Source organism: Odocoileus virginianus, unplaced genomic scaffold (genome assembly GCF_023699985.2).
Source record: "Odocoileus virginianus isolate 20LAN1187 ecotype Illinois unplaced genomic scaffold, Ovbor_1.2 Unplaced_Scaffold_14, whole genome shotgun sequence".
Classification (NCBI taxonomy): domain Eukaryota; kingdom Metazoa; phylum Chordata; class Mammalia; order Artiodactyla; family Cervidae; genus Odocoileus; species Odocoileus virginianus.
Window position 1 is genome coordinate 1,322,166 of NW_027224276.1, and position 17,340 is coordinate 1,339,505.

The 17,340-nt window shown below is 34.7% G+C and overlaps 1 protein-coding gene and 1 non-coding gene across 4 annotated transcripts in view; one reads left to right on the top strand and one right to left on the bottom strand.

The window, feature by feature from the left end:
* WNK3 (WNK lysine deficient protein kinase 3) overlaps nucleotides 1-17,340 on the bottom strand; it is a 186,412-nt gene that overhangs the window by 140,294 nt on the left and 28,778 nt on the right. For all 3 annotated transcript variants that reach the window (XM_070462813.1, XM_070462812.1, XM_070462814.1), the window contains exon 3: nucleotides 141-313. In XM_070462813.1, coding sequence (XP_070318914.1) covers nucleotides 141-313 — 173 coding nt within the window. The remainder of the gene's footprint in view (nucleotides 1-140; nucleotides 314-17,340) is intronic.
* LOC139033526 (small nucleolar RNA SNORD52) lies at nucleotides 14,192-14,257 on the top strand. The gene has a single exon (XR_011486079.1). It is a non-coding gene; the product is annotated as a small nucleolar RNA SNORD52 (small nucleolar RNA).

A 17,340-nucleotide genomic window follows, 5' to 3' on the forward strand; every position in this document is an offset into this window, starting at 1 on the left:
TAACCTGCCCTGAAACACAGTCACTAGATTCAGAATCTACTAATTCTTTAACCATGTAGTGTTTCTTTGCAAACAACTTTTGTGACTCTTGAAAATTATTTCCAAATAAATCTCCATTGACACTATCAGGGTCAACTTACGTCTTTAAGGTTCCTGATGTCATAAGTTCCGTCACTAATACAATACATTTCTTTCCTTTTAATATAGACTCCCAGGAATCATAGAATCGAACTATATTGGGATGTTGGAGACCCTTTAACATCTCTGCTTCTTCCTTGAACCTTTGCTGCTCGGCTTTGGTTAATTTCCGGTCCTAAAATGGAAGATCAAGTTCCAAATTAAAGTCTAGAAATTGTCTTGCACATTTATAATACCACTCAAATGAGTATTTTATTTATGCATATATATATGTATCTATTTTTTACCTGTCAATCCTTTTTTCAGTACCTATAAAATCACTGATATTCTTTGTTAGGTACTTGCTCTGACTCCTTTCATAGAGCAAAATGCAGCAGTTGTTTGTTGTATTTGTTGTTGTTGCTTAGTTGCTAAGTCATGTCCAACTCTTTGTGACCCCATGGACTGTAGCCTGCCAGGCTCCTCTGTCCATGGGATTTCCCAGGCAAGAATACTGGAATGAGTTGTCATTTCCTTCTCCAGGGGATCTTCCTGACCCAGGAATCAAACCCACATCTCCTGCACTGCAGGTGAATTCTTTACCACTGAGTCACCAGGGAAGCCCTGTTTGTTGTATACTTTAAACTTATACATTGTTATATGTCAATTATATTACAACAAAATTGGAAAAATAAATAATAAAATTTCCTTTGCTGGAAAAGAAAAATAGTATCGCAAAATGAAAAAGTAATAATCAAAACCAGTCCAGTCTGGTTCCAAATTGGGAAAAGAGTATGTCAAGGCTGTATATTGTCACCCTGCTTATTTAACTTATATGCAGAGTACATCATAAGAAACACTGGGCTGGATGAAGCACAAGCTGGAATCAAGATTGCTGGGAGAAATATCAATAACCTCAGATATACAGATGATACCACTCTAATGGCAAAAAAAAAAAAGAGAGAGAGAGAGAGAGAGAAACTAAACTAAAGAACCTCTTGACGAAGGTGAAAGAGCAGAGCCTAAAGCTCAACATTCAAAAAACTAAGATCATAGCATCCAGTCCCATCACTTCATGGCAAATAGATGGAGAAACAATGAAAACAGTGACAGACTTAATTTTCTTGGGCTCCAAAATCACTGCGGACAGTGACTGCAGCCATGAAATTAAAAGACACTTGCTCCTTGGAAGGAAAGCTATGACAAACCTAGACAGTGTATTTAAAAGCAGAGATATCACTTTGCCAACAAAGGTCCACATAGTCAAAGCTATGGTTTTTCCAGTAGTCATGTACAGATGTGAGAGCTGGACCATAAAGAAGGCCAAGTGCCGAAGAATTGATGCTTTTGAATTGTAGTGCTGGAGAAGACTCTTGAGAGTCCCTTGGACAGCAAGGAGATCAAACCAGTCAATCCTAAAGGAAATCAACCCTGAATATTCATTGGAAGGACTGATACTGAAGCTGAAGCTCCAATACTTTGGCCATCTGATGCAAAGAGCCAGACTCATTGGAAAAGCTCCTGATGCTGGGAAAGATTGAGGGCAGGAGGAGAAGGCATCAAAGGACGAGATGTTGGGATGGCATCACTGACTCAATGGACATGAGTTTGAGCAAACTCCTGGAGATAGTGAAGGACAGAGAAGCCTGGCATGCTGCAGTCCATGGGATCACAAAGAGTTGGACATGACTTAGCAACTAAACAACAATAATCAAAACAGATAATAAAAAACTTTCCCCTAAGAAATCTCCAAATTTCCACATCTAAGGATCTATAATGTCAGGGAAGGCATAACAGAATGTTAGACACCTAGATATTTATTCTGGTTAAATATCCGAATTGGCAACATATTTCCAGACAGAAGTATAAGGTTACCAACCAGTAAAAGACATTCAAACAGGCATTGGACCTGTAATTTGCCACATTAAATACCAGAAGGCAAACGAGCAATATTTATAGTATTCTGAGGGAAGACAGTGACTCTCAAATTCTGAACACAGACAAGCTATCAATCAAGTTTACAAGGGAAAAATACACACATTTCCATGAAAACAAGGACATAAGAAGTATACCACATCATTTACCAATCCTGAAAATAGTACTCAAAGAATTAAATGTGGCCAAATAATATCATTAGAAAGAGAAGGTGTGGCATGTAATAAATAGTAAGAAACTTTCAATAATGCTTTTTAAAAAAAGAAGCTTAATGGTTGGCAATATTTTCTAAAGAGTAAATAAAACTGAAGATATATACAGCTGACCTTTGAACAATACAAAGTTGAACTGCATGGATCCACTTATACCTGGATTTTTTTTCAATAAATATTACAGTGCTACATGATACACTGTTTGTTGAATCCTTGGATGTGGAACTGCAGATATGGAGAGTCAACTAAAAAGTTATGAATTTTCAACTGCTTAGGGCCGGCACCCCTCACCCACACATTGTTCAAAGGCCAACTGTAATGCAAAATGATAAATCTGGAATTACTTCATTAAAATCTAATAGAGAAGGAAAAATAAAAACAATTTCTGTCTTCTGCAAGGGAGAGGAGTGAAAGGAGTGACAGAACTATTTTAAGTTTTGATGTCAATATATAATCAAATTATGTTAGTTAAAAATTTAGGTATGATTTCCATTTCAAGACGGTTGACAACATATTAATTCCCATCCCTTCTTACACCCCACCAAAGTGACAAAAGAAATATATAAATAAATCTACAGTAGTACTTTACATGTGAGATGGGTTCAAACAAAAGATTTTTTAAAGATAAAAAAATATACCCTGATAGAATGCAGTTTTATGAAACTCATGAGAGTATAAGAAATGGCAAGTTGATAAAAGACTTCTGTTAAAAAAGGTTTTTTAAAGACTTCATAGTAACCCTAGGTAAGCAGCACAACCACAGCTCTGGCAATTTCATTTTTGGTTACTTTATTCATATTATTCCTTGATGTGAAAATATGTAAAAGGAGAGTCAGTTGCAGCATGGTTTGTAATTGTGAAAAATTAGAAATAATCACAATGTCAATAACAAAGTTTACTATATGCCAAGCACTGTCCTAAATTTTTTTGTATATTAATTAACTTTTAGTCCCTACAACAACCCTTTGTGATAGTCACTAATACTGTTATTACTGTTTTGCAAATAAAGAAACTGAGGTTAAGATGGTTAAGTAATTTGTCCAGGATCAACTGGGTTATATAGAATGCTAAACTTGGCTATAAACAAATTTAACAGTTAAACGAATAAGCTAGATCTATGTGTAGTAATGTGGATAGATCTCTTAAGGCCTACGGTTGAGTGAAAAAAAAAAAATCTGAAAGAAATTTATAACACCTTGTACATAAAAGAAGGGGTTTTCCTGGTGGCTCAGAGTTAAAAATTCCACCTGCCACTAAAACTAGTCTTATGTTTTACTTTTTAGGTCTATGAAGTTGAAGTGAAGTTGCTCAGTTGTGTCCGACTCTGCGATCCCATGGACTGTAGCCTACCAGGCTCCTCCATCCATGGAATTTTCTAGGCAAGAGTACTGGAGTGGGTTGCCATTTTCTTCTCCAGGGGATCTTCCTGACCCAGGGATCAAACCCAGGTCTCCCACATTGCAGGCAGACGCTTTACCCTCTGAGCCATGAGGGAAGCCCCTTTTAAGTCTATAATTTGAGTTATTTAGGGCTATAATTTGAGTTAAAATTTTATGATGTGTGAGAGTTAGGTCAAGGTTCATTTTTTTGAATATGTATGTCCAGCACCTTTTGTTGAAAAAATCATCCTTTCTATGCTGAATCACTACTGCACCATTATTCTTTCTAAAATCACTTGACCACATCTGTTTCGTTCTATTTCTGAACTCTATTCTGTTCCACTGATCTATCTGTATGTCTACCTTTTTGCCAATATCATACATGTATCATTACTACACCTTTAGAGTAAGTCTGGAAATCAGTTAACATGAATTATTCAAACTCGTTCTTTATCAAAATTGTTTTAGCTATTCTATTATCCTTGCCTTTGTATATTAGGTTTTTTAAAATTTTTATTATTTTTATTTTTGGCTGTACTGGGTCTTCATTGCTGTGTGCAGGCTTTCTCTAGTTGTGGCATGTGGGGGCTGCTACTCTCTAGTTGTGTGCAGGTTTCTCATTGTGATGACTTCTCTTCTTGTAGAGCATGGGCTCTAGAACGCAAGTGCTTCAGTAGTTGCAGCATGCAGGCTCAGTAGTTGTGGCACACAGGCTTAGTTGCCCCAAGACATGTGGGATCTTCCCAGACCAGGGATCAAACCCATGTCCTCTGCATTGGCAGGCAGATTCTTAACTACTGGACCACCAGGGAAGTCCCCCATATTAGTTTTAGAATCAGTCTGTCAACATGTAAAAAAATTCCTGCTGGGATTTTGCTAAAATTGTTTTGAATTTCTAGGTCATATGGAGAGAATGAACATCTTAAGAACAATGAGTCTTCCAACCAACCCATTTATTTAGATCTTTGATTTCTTTTAACAGTGTTTTTTAGTTTTCAGCATACAGATTCTACATATACTTTGTTATTTATACCTATGTATTTCATTTGGGGTGCTACTGTAAATAGTACTTTTTAAAAACTGCAATTTCCAATTATTTATTGCTACTGTAGAAAGATATAACTGTTTTTATATTAACCTTGTATCTGGCAACCTTGTTAAAATCACTTATTAGTTTCAAGTACTTTTTTTAGATTCACTGAGATTTTTCATGTAGATTATCATGACATCTTCAGGTAAAGACAGTTTTATTTCTTCCTTTCTTCTGCATTCCTTCTATTTCTTTTTCATCCCCTATTTCACTAGCTAGCACTTCCAGAACAATGATGTTGAGAGCATCATATCAGAAGTGTTGAGAGAAGACATCCTTCCCTTGTTAGAGGAAAAGCAGTCTTTTCACCATTAAGTATAATGCCAGCTGTTTTAAGCCATTCTAATAGCTGCATTTTTTAAATAGATGTCCTTTATCACATTGAGGTTAGCTTTTATAGCAAATTTGCTGAGTTCATCATGAATGGATATTGAATTTCTTCAAATGCTTGTCCTGCAACTATTGAAATGACCATGTTGATTCCTCTACAGGCTATTAATATGTCAAATTACATTGAGTTTCAAATGTCGAACAATCCTTGCATCCCTTGGAAAACCCCACACAAGTCATCATGTATTACTCTTTTAATATATTACTGGATTCAGTTAGCTAATGTTATGCTGAACATTTTTTCATCTATGTTCATGAGGGATACTGGTCTATAGTTTTCTAGTAATGTCTTTAAACTATTTTGGGTATCAAGTGGGTAGGCGCTGGCTTGACTCCTGGCTCTGCTCTCTTAAGCAATCATTCCTCTGAAAGTTAGTATACAAATGAAGGTTTGGGCCTCCACTTTGTCATCCTATACCTTCTAACTTCATCTCCATGGGTATTCTAGAGAGCAGATATTAAAGACTGAGAATTCTGAGGTATTATATTCTATCAGCAGCAAGAAGATATAGTTATCTCTTCCCCAATGTTTATGCTGTTTATTTTCTTATCTTATTGATTCTGTTGAAACATCCACAATACCAAAAAATAGTTGTGGTAACAGTCACCACTGTCTTTTATTGTACTTTAATTAAAAAACAGCCTTATCTCATAGCTTAGACTGTTTACAGTATTTTTTTTATTTCCACAAATAGTTTAACATGTTGAACTAATTTCCTTATATTCTTATGTTACTTTTATTTTTTAATTAGGAGTGGCTGTTGAATTTTACCAAATATTTTCTCAGCACCTACTGATATGATCTTAAGGTTTATTGACAGGTTCTTGACATAGAACTATTCTTCAAATCTTAAAGCCTAGCACATTATTCTTTTGACCCATTGGTGAACTCTATTTGCTAATATTTTACTATGGATTTTAATATCTGCATTCATATAAGAGACTGAGCTATAGTTTTCCTTTTTGTACAAAACTAGCATTTAGTTTTAAGATTATACAGCTTCATGAAATTAACTGGGATTAAACAGCTTAACATTGGAACAGCTTGTCAATTAAAGGTTATTTAGAAATCAAGCTCTGAATCTACTTTCTCCTGATGTGTTTTTTCTCTTTTTAAATTATAAAAATATTCAGGCATAAACAAAGAGGTGTAACAATCAGCTTTGTTGAATTTTTAACATTTTGCCAAATTTGCTTCCATTTTAACAAGACATTACAGAATTAAAGTCCTCTACATATCACTCCTTGATTTGATCCCTTTCCTTTCCCTCCCAGAAGTAACTACTACTTGAGTTAGGTTTTTAATCCATAAAAGTTTTTAGAAGTTTTAATTATATGCTTGTATCCATAAGCAATATAGTTTTACATATGTTAAAACATATAGGTGGTTATCACATGGTATGTGTCCTTTTGCAAATTATTTTGCTCAATGTTACATTTTTTATATTTATGTACTGTGATATGTATAATTTGAGCTTATTCATTTTAACTATTATACAGGATCTCATTAGACAGTTCTACCACACTGATGAATAAAGTTATCCATTCAGCCCACTGATGGGCATTTGGATTGATTCAAGTTTACTTTATTATAAACAATTTTGCATTGCATATTCTTGGGATGGCTCCTTGCCCTGGTATTGTGAAAGTCACTCAGTCGTGTCCAACTCTTTGTGACCCCATGGACTATACAGTCCATGAAATTCTCCAGGCCAGAATACTGGAGTGGGTAGCCTTTCCCTTCTCCAGGGGATCTTCCCAACCCAGGGATCAAACCCAGGTCTCCAGCATTGCAGGCAGATTCTTTACCAGCTGAGCCACACCAGAGAAGCCCAAGAATACTGGAGTGGGTAGCCTATCCCTTCTCCAGTGGATCTTCCTGACCCAGGAATTGAACCGGGGCCTCCTGCATTGCAGGTGGATTCTTTCCCAGCTGAGCTACCAGGTATTAAGGGGGGGGGGGGGTAGACCTTAAATCATCTTAATACCTAGCCTACTTTTCTTTTTCTCCTAATTTTGATTAGGAGTAATCTATTAAGATTTAAAATGTGTTATCATTGTGAAAGGTAGAATCTAGACAGTAGGTATTATGAATGTTCTATGATTTTTAACTTTGTTCTAGATTTGAAATGTTTCATAAGAAAATGCTAGAAAAATTTATTGTCAAATGTACATGTAACATTCTCTTATCATTCATTTACTCTTCCATAGCTGGCTATGTTTCATTTCTCATTTCTTCTCTCATATATTCTTACCCTCATATTTTCCTTCATCAGGTTCATTAATCATTTTCCAGAGTCAAAAAATTTAGAATTTATCATATTTTATATTCATAATTTTTTATTAATTTCAATTATCTTATATTAACTCCCTCTTTCTCTTTTTTGCTTTCTTTTAGTGTTACTTCTCTAATGGCTTAAGATAGGTACTAAATTCCTTCTAGTTATTGTTCATCAATAATGAAGGCATTTTAGTGATAAATTTTCTTCTGGGTGTAGCTTTTGCAATGACTCACAAATTTTGTTGCAAACACCGTCTTTTTCATTGCATTCTAGGTAGTTCATACTTTTAGTTTTTATTTCCTCCCTGATCTAAAGACTGTGATTTCTGATCTCCAATTAGTTAAGAATCTTATTGTTACATGTTTCATTATTATTTCTAATTTTGAGTGATGCAGAATATAAAATCTCTTTTCTTTTAACATAAGGTTTTCTCTGGGCCACATATTTAACCAATTTTTTAGTAGCTTATAGACTATAAAAATGTGTATTTCCTATTTGGAGGATATTTAAGGTTCTATACATACCCATCAAATGGAGTTTATGGATTATATTATTCAGTTTCTCTCTATTTATTCACTTTTTGTCTGCTTGATCTGCCCTATTCTGAAAGAAGTGTATGAAATTTCCTACTACAGTTATACGTTTATCCCTTTTCCTTTAATCTATTTGAGGTTCTGAATTTAAGATATTAACCAGAATATTTTTGGTGCCTACAAGTCTTTATCAATGGTACTTATCTTCTTAAACTATGAAGCAAATAACTTTATAATAAACAGGTATTTCTGTTTAATGCTTTAATTTTACTTTCTTTCTTTTGAGATAGATATTAATACTGGTTGGTACTCCTCCTGCTTTCTCTTTGCTGGTTTATAGCTTCACCTTAACCTTGCTTTATCATTGTTTTAAGTATTTTTTCTAGTAAACAACACACGTGGGTTCTGTCTTTTAATCCCATCCGAAAATGTGAGTTTTTAAACAAACAAGTGTAATATGTCCACATTTGATACAGTAAAAGATATATTTCATTTTACTCCTTCCATTTTAAGTTATTTATCTTACTTTGCTGCTTCCTTTTATTCCTGTTAACTTAAAAAGTATTTCATATTGTTTCTCCTTTTTACTAGTGGTTAGCTTCCTTTTCCTGACATTCAAAATTAAACACTAATAAACTAATTCAGCAAAGTAACAGGATACAAAATCAACACTCAAAAATAAATTGTGTTTCCAGAATTTAAAAGGATATCCTGCATATAGTTAGGAACCCCAAGGGGGATAGTATTCATGTAATGACAAATTATAAATAAATTTACCCTAATGAAAAGGAAAAAAAGCCTTTATACATTAAAATAAATAATTCTAAAAGAAAATTAAGAAAATAATTCCATTCATAACATCAAAAAGAATAAAATATATAGGAAGAAATTTATCTAAGGAGGCAAAAAGACTTCTATCACTTAAAACTGCATGGCTGATTCATGTCAATGTATGACAAAAACCACTACAATATTGTAAAGTAATTAGCCTCCAACTAATAAAAATCTAAATGGAAAAAAAAACATAAAAAAAAATAAAAATAAAAATAATGTGCCAACTTAAAAAAACAACTGCAGAACATTGTTGAAATTATAGAAGGCATAAATAAATAGAAATACATCCCATATTTATAGATTGAAAATCCTAATACTGTTAAGATGTCAATACCAAAAGAGATCTGCAAATTCAATGTAATCCGTCAAAATCCCTATTTTTGCAGAAATTTTAAAAAATGCTAAAATCCATATGGAATCTCAAGGGACCTCAAATACACAAAACAATCTTGAAAAAAAGAACAAAGTTGGAGTTCTGGACTTCAAAACTTACTACAAAGCTATAGTAATCAAAATACTGTGATACTGGTACAAAGACAGACATAAAGATCAGTGGAACAGACTACAGAGCTAGAAATAATCCCTTGTATAGTCAAATAGATAATTTTCGACAAGGGTATCAAGATTATTCAATGAAGAAAGGACTGTCTGTCACAAAAAGTTGGGGAAATTGAGTATCCATGTGCAAAAGAATGAAGAACTTATAAAAACAAAGTAGCACAGTGGTTACCCTTACCTTATGCCATATACAAAATTAACTTAAAATGCATCAAAAACATAAGAGCTAAAATCATAAAACTTTCAGAAGAAAACATAGGGGGGAAATCTTCATGACACTGGGTTTCACAATGAATTTCTAAGCCAAAAGCACGCAGGCAACAACAGGAAAAAAATAGATAAACTGAACTTAAAAACTTTTGTGTATCAAATGCACTATTAAGAGTGTAAAAAGGCAATCCATAGAATGGGAGAAAATATTTGCAACTCACATATCTGGCAAAGGATTAATACTCAGAATATATAAAGAACTCCATCTCTCAACAACAATAACTCAAATCCAAAATTGGCAAAGGACTTGAATAGGTATTTTTTCCAAAACAGAAATACAAATGGTAAATAAGCACAAAAAAGAGGCTCAACATCTCTAGTCACTGGAAAAGTGCAAATCAAATCCATAATGAGATGCCACTTCACACCCATTAGGATGGCTATTTAAAAAGCACACACATGATATTGGCAAAGATGTGGAGTAAGTAGAACCCTTATGCATTGCTGGTGGAAATGTAAAATGAACACTATGGAAAACAATATGGCAATTCCTAAAAAACTGAACACAGAATTATCATATGATACAGTAATTCCACCTTCTAGGTATATACCAAAAAGAACTGAAAACAGAGACTTGAGCAGATACTTGTACACTAATATTCATAGCAGTGTTATTCACAATAGCCAAAAGGCGGACACGATACAAATGCCCATCAATGGATGAATGGACAAAACAAGTGTGGTATATACATACAAGTTCTTAAAAAGGAATAAAATTCTTAAACATGCTGCAACGTGGACAAATCTTAAAAATATTACACTAAGTGATGTAACTCAGACACAAAAGAACAAATATTGTATGATTCCACTTAAATGAGATACCTAGAATAGACAAATTATTAATAGAGACATAAAGTAAAATAGTAGTTACCAGGGGCTGGGAAGAGTGGGGAATGGGAAGTTATTGTTTAGTGGGTTTAAGTTTGGGATAATGAAAAAGTTCTGGAGATGGGTGGTAGTGAGGGTGAATGTACTTAATGCCACTGAATTGTACACTTAAAATAGTTGAAATGGTAAATTTTATGTTATTTACATTTTGTCACAATAAAAATTTATTTTAAAAAAGGGAGGGAGGTGGGAGGGGGGATCAGGATGGGGAACACATGTAAATCCATGGCTGATTCATGTCAATGTATGGCAAAAACCACTACAATATTATAAAGTAATTAGCCTCCAACTAATAAAAATACATGAAAAAAAAAGAGTTAAGAACTCATATAGTATTTGTCTTTCTCTGACTTATCTCACTTAGCATAATATCTCACCTAGCATAATGTCTTCAAGGTCTTTCCATGTTGTCACAAATGGCAGAATTTCCTTCTTTCTTGAGGCTGAATAATATTTCACTGTATACATATAAACATCACATCTACTTCACCCAATCTCCTGTTGACAGACACTTAGACAGACACTTAGGTTGTTTCCATATCTTGGCTACTGTGAATGCTGCAATGAACATGGGTATGCAGATATCCCTTCAAATTACAAATACCATATGACACCATTTATATGTGGTATCTAAAATCTGAACTTGTAAAAACAGAGTAGAATAGTGGTTACCAGGTGCTAAGGGTCAGGGAATGTTATTTCACGGTACAAACTTACAATTAACAGAGAAGTAAGTTCTGGAGATCTAACCAGCAGTGATTACAGTCAACAATATTGTATGTTTGGGACTCCCCTGGTGGTCCAGGGATTAAGAATCCACCTTTTATGCAGGGGACGGAGACAATCCCTGCAGGGTCAGGGAACTAAGATCCCACATGTCATGTCCGGGGCAACTAAGCCCACACCACAACTAGAGAAGCCTGCAAGCTGCAACAAAGAGCCTGCATGCCACAGCTAAGACTCAACAGCAGCCAAAAATAAATTAATTAGTTAAAAAAATACTGTATGGTAAACTTCAAAGTTGCTAATAGACTAAATCTCAGCTGTTCTCAACACAAAAAAGAAATAACTATGTAACATGCATGATAAAGGTATTAACTAATGTTACTACAGTAATCATATTACAGTATATAAATGTTATCAAACCAACAGTGGTTGTTATACCTTAAATTTACACAGTGTATCTCAATATTTTTAAGCCTAAAAAAAAATAGTTAAGGAACTCAAAGAACAAAAGCAAGGAACAACAAATTTAGAAGACAGCTGAAAACAAGTAAAGTGTTTATGTTTTTCTATCTAATCTAAAATGACTAATAAATTCTAAATGTCCCTGTAATTGGCTAGGAGTCATCCTCGCATGATAGATCAGTAGATTTGCTCTGAAGAATAACGAATAAATTTTGATGCTTTCTGATTAAATAAGCAGAATACAAGTCTTTCATGCACCAAATAAAATTACTGTATCTTTTGATCCTAGTCAGCATTAAAAGTAAACAACTATACAAAATTACAACTGCTGTCCCAGACATATTGCTGGAAGTCCACTAAAAAAGGTACAGCCAAGCCCTTCAAAGGTCCACTTCTAATTCAGTGAGAGGAAAGTAAACCCGTCAAACTAGCACCAAAATCCAGAGGAAAGTTTTCAGCTACTATAGTAATCTTAAAACAGACAGTAACTTAAGACACAGACAGATTGATACACGTAGACACACACACATACTCTATTGTATTAATGATAACCACTTTGATAAGGTAATTTTCATACACTGCCAATGAATAGAGTTCATACTAAGAAACGAATAAGGATCTAGAAGGCAAACTGTGATAGTTAATGGAGATGACATAGTCAGAAACCAGGAAAATTATAGTCTACAAAAATGATCCCTAAATCTACTGTCTCTAAGCAGTAAGGTCACAAAAAAGTATCAAATATCAATTTTCAGTGTTATAAATATTAGTATATATGGCTGATAAATATAATAGAGGTCAAATACAAATTTACCAAATAGATTTCAACTACTCCATACTTCTTTCAAAAGAAATACTGTCCTGTTATGAATGTTAACTAAACACTTTATTATAATATATGGAATGCTAAAAATGTACACAAAATCTTTCCTGAGACAAGGCACAATATCAACACCATTAACCTGCATATGTATTTATTCAAGATAAGAAGCATTTAGTTTCCAAAAGGTAAACTATGGCCTTATCAGTTATGTCTCTCAATGCAAACACCAAATATGAGCTACAGAACCAGGTCAGAGGCTGTATGGATCTGTTTCTGCAAACATGAAAGAAGGAAGAAGAAATCATCGACATTGTTATAAAAGCTGTATTATAACTTGTTCAAGTAAAGATGAATGCTATGAAGCATTCAAAATGGTTCTTAAATATCAATGAATATTCTGAATAAATATGAAGTTACTAAGTATTTTATCACTAACATTTATTGAATACTCAAATAGGTACTGCATGCTTTATAAGCATTATCTCTAATTCTCAATGTTTTATTTCTCAAGCTGAACAGTAGGTACACAATTTCCACCATATTATTCTTTATTCAGATATCAGAAACATCTATTATACTTTTCTTTTTTAAAAAAAAAGTGAGGGGGACCGGGATGGGGAATACATGTAAATCCATGGCTAATTCATTTCAATGTATGACAAAAACCACTGCAATGTTGTAAAGTAATTAGCCTCCAACAAATAAAAATAAAAAATAAATTAAAAAAAAAAAAAGTGAAAAAGTAAAGCTCCAAAATGCTGAACTACTTAGCTTGCCCACAGTACCTAGGAAGTTTACCCAGCACAGGTAAACTGGAACTTAGGTCTGCTGTATTATGAATTCTAAGCACTTCCGAGTTCAAAGCTCTGCCCCTCAGAAACAAAATTCACAGTAATAAAAAAAAATTCACAGTAATGACTACAGACACCTCATTCACAAACCACTTTCCATGAAGAGATATGTGTAGCACCTTAGAACTAAAACTAAATGAAACAAACACACACTAGGGTAATTATAATTTGTAGATGGTAACATCAGAGTATTAATCAAGAAATTAGCACATTAAAAAAAGAAATCAGCATATAATAATCACAGTTTGGCCATATGAGCATGTTAAAGGTTTTAGACAGCAATGGTATGTATCAATAACTAAATGAAAGTGCTCATCAATGGTGGTCAAAGTAAGATATAGAAAGAGAGATGAAACACAGACATAGCCAGGTTCACTTGTCTCCCAGTACCACTGAACATAGAGGATTCCTCACCCAATTAGGACCTGAACATCCAGTTCATTCGGTCAGTATACTGCCTTAGCAGAACACACAGGAACATCTAGTTCCTTTGTTCTGACTCTACACTTACTAAGCTAGCTTCTGATTATAATTTACCTTCCCATGTATTTAACCTACAGACCATTAGAGCATATGGCTGAACAACTATATCAGGTAAAATGAATTCATTAATTCATTCTACATTAATAAATTTCTGTCCTATATCTAGGCACTTGAGTTAGCACTAGTCAGTCTCCTCAACGTGTCTAACCACTTCTGGACACTGACAAAAGGTGAAGGGCAACCCAACCATGAAACAGTTCCTCAGAATCCCCAAGCCAGAGAATGTCCTTAAATGACACCATTAACTAGTACCCCTTGAGCTTCAGCAGTTAGTTTAATGTTAAGAACCTTATTTTACAGGAATGATGATTTCTCAGTAGAGTTTCTGATGCAGGTCTTGATGTCAAAAATTAAGTTCTAACTCATTCGGAAGAGGGAATCTTAAAGCGTCCATTTAATAAATCATTTCTTTTTTTTTCATTTATTTTTATTAGTTGGAGGCTAATTACTTTACAATATTGTAGTGGTTTTTGTCATACATTGACATGAATCAGCTATGGATTTGCATGTATTCCCCATCCCAATCCCCCCTCCCACCCCCCTCTCCACCCGATCCCTCTGGGTCTTCCAATCATTTCTTATAAAATGGCTGAAAACATGAAAGAGTGATCTGTTCAGATAACTAATGAGGAGGAAATTCTTAAATCATCTATATAAGTGTTAAATGCAGGTACTTATATATCTGATGCTAGGAACCTGATGCTGGGAAAGATTGAAGGCAGGAAAAGAAGGGGACAACAGAGGATGAGATGGCTGGATGGCATCACTGACTCAATGGACAGGAGTTTGAGCAAGCTCCAGGAGCTGGTGATAGACAGGGAAGCCTGGCATGCTGCAGTCCATGGGGCCACAGAGTCGGACACGACTGAGCCACTGAACTGACAAGTGTTATATATATACAATTGATAGAATATAAATTCCTGCTCTATCCCTTTGGGTACGTTACTTAATGTATCTAAACCTCACTTCTATGACATGAAAAGTAATCATTCCTACCTCTTTTAACTATTGCAAGATTAAATAAAATACTCAAATTAAGTACCTGCATAAATGCTCAATTAACATATTAATTTTGATAAATGCAAAAGTGTACAATACCATTATTAATAACTTAACATACACTAAAGTTCCTCAAACCACAAATTTGCTGATTGTTGGGTTTTCAGAAACTTAACACTGTTATACATAGGAAGAGTCCACATAAAACTAAAAGGTAGTTCCAATTGATAAATGTAGAAGGAGAGTGGAAAATAGAAAATCACTATTAGAACACCAGAGTTAACACTTATTACAGGCAAAATACACTAATGGATGCCAAAATAATAAGGGAAAGTTTGAGGAGAAACAGATATTTGCATAGGATCAAAGTATCTACTCCTAAGATATTTATTTATTAATATCTACAAAGGGAAAATATTAATTTATAATAGATAATACCTATCAGACATCACCCTAATTGAATGATGAAAGTTATCATAACCAGTAATCCATACACCATATACCCCCTGCTATGATGCACTGAAAATGGAGCATCATTTCTATGGTATTCTTGCCAAAACTCATAAGCCTAAAGCTAATCATGTAAAAACATAAGACAAACGCAAATTAAGGAACACTCTTCCCTGATGGCTCAGATGGTGAAGAATCTGCCTGCAATGCAGGAGACACAGGTTCAATCCCTGGGTTGGGAAGATCCCCTGGAGAAGGGAATGGCTACCCACTCTAGTATTCTTGCCTGGAGAATTCCATGAACAGAGGAGCCTGGCAGGCTACAGTCCATGGGGTTGCAAAGAGTTGGACACAACTGAGTGACTAACATTTTCACTTTCTACAAACTAACTGAGCAATACTCATTAAATGTTTAAGATCTTGAAAAAAACAAAAAGTTCAAAATCATGAAAAACATGGAAAGATTAAAGAATTGTCACAGATTAGAAGAGACTAAACATCTATTTCTGCTTTATTGACTATGCCAAAGCCTTTGACTGTGTGGATCAAAATAAACTGTGGAAAATTCTGAAAGAGATGGGAATACCAGACCACCTGACCTGCCTCTTGAGAAACCTGTATGCAAGTCAGGAAGCAACAGCTAGAACTGGACATGGAACAACAGACTGGTTTGAAATAGGAAAAGGAATATTTCAATGCTGTATATTGTCACTGTGCTTATTTAACTTATATGCAGAGTACATCATGAGAAACACTGGGCTGGAGGAAGCACAGGCTGGAATCAAGATTGCTGGGAGAAATATCAATTATCTCAGATATGCAGATGACACCACCCTTATGGCAGAAAGTGAAGAGGAACTAAAGAGCCTCTTGATAAAAGTGAAAGAGGAGAGTGAAAAAGTTGGCTTAAAGCTCAATATTCAGAAAAGATCATGGCATCTGGTCCCATCACTTCATGGCAAATAGATGGAGAAACAGTGGAAACAGTGGCAGACTTTATTTTTGGGGGCTCCAAAATCACTGCAGATAATGACTGCAGCCATGAAATTAAAAGATGCTTGCTCCTTGGAAGAAAAGTTATGACAACCTAGGCAGCATATTAAAAAGCAGATACATTACTTTGTCAACAAAGGTCTGTCTAGTCAAGGCTATGTTTTTTCCAGTAGTCATGTATGGATGTGAGAGTTGGACTATAAAGAAAGCTGAGCACCTAAGAATTGATGCTTTTGAACTGTGGTGTTGGAGAAGACTCTTGAGAGTCCCTTGGACTCTCAAGATCCAACCAGTCCATCTTAAAGGAAATCAGTCCTGAATGTTCATTGGAAGGACTGATGTTGAAGCTGAAACTCCAATACTTTGGCCACCTGATGTGAAGAGCTGACTCATTTGAAAAGATCCTGATGCTGGGAAAGACTGAGGGCAGGAGAAGGGGACAACAGAGGATGAGATGGTTAGATGGCATCACCGACTCAATGGACATGAGTTTGAGTAAACTCCAGGAGTTGGTGATGGACAGGGAGGCCTGGCGTGCTGCAGTCCATGGGGTCACAAAGAGTCAGACACGACTGAGTGACTGAACTGAACTGAGAAGAGACTAAAGGGACATAACAACTACATACAATGTGGGATCCTGATCTGGAAAAAAAGAACACCAGAAGGAAAACTGGTGAAATCCAAACAAGTTTTATACTTTAGTTAATAGTACTGAACTAATAATAATTTCCTAAAGTTTTGATAACTGTTCTCTGGTTGAAATATTAGCATAAGAAGAAACTGAGTGAAGGACATACAGGAATTTCTATATCATCTTTGCAACTATTCTGTTAATAGCAAATTATCTCAAAATAAAAAAGAAAACTAATTGGTAAAGGAAAAACTAATTGGTAAACAGTAAAAGTAATCAATCAACAGTACCCCTGTTGCTTGCTATTTCCAAACCTATCACTTCTTTCAAACAAATCTATATTTAACAGCTCTTTCATCTTTTCACTAATTCCA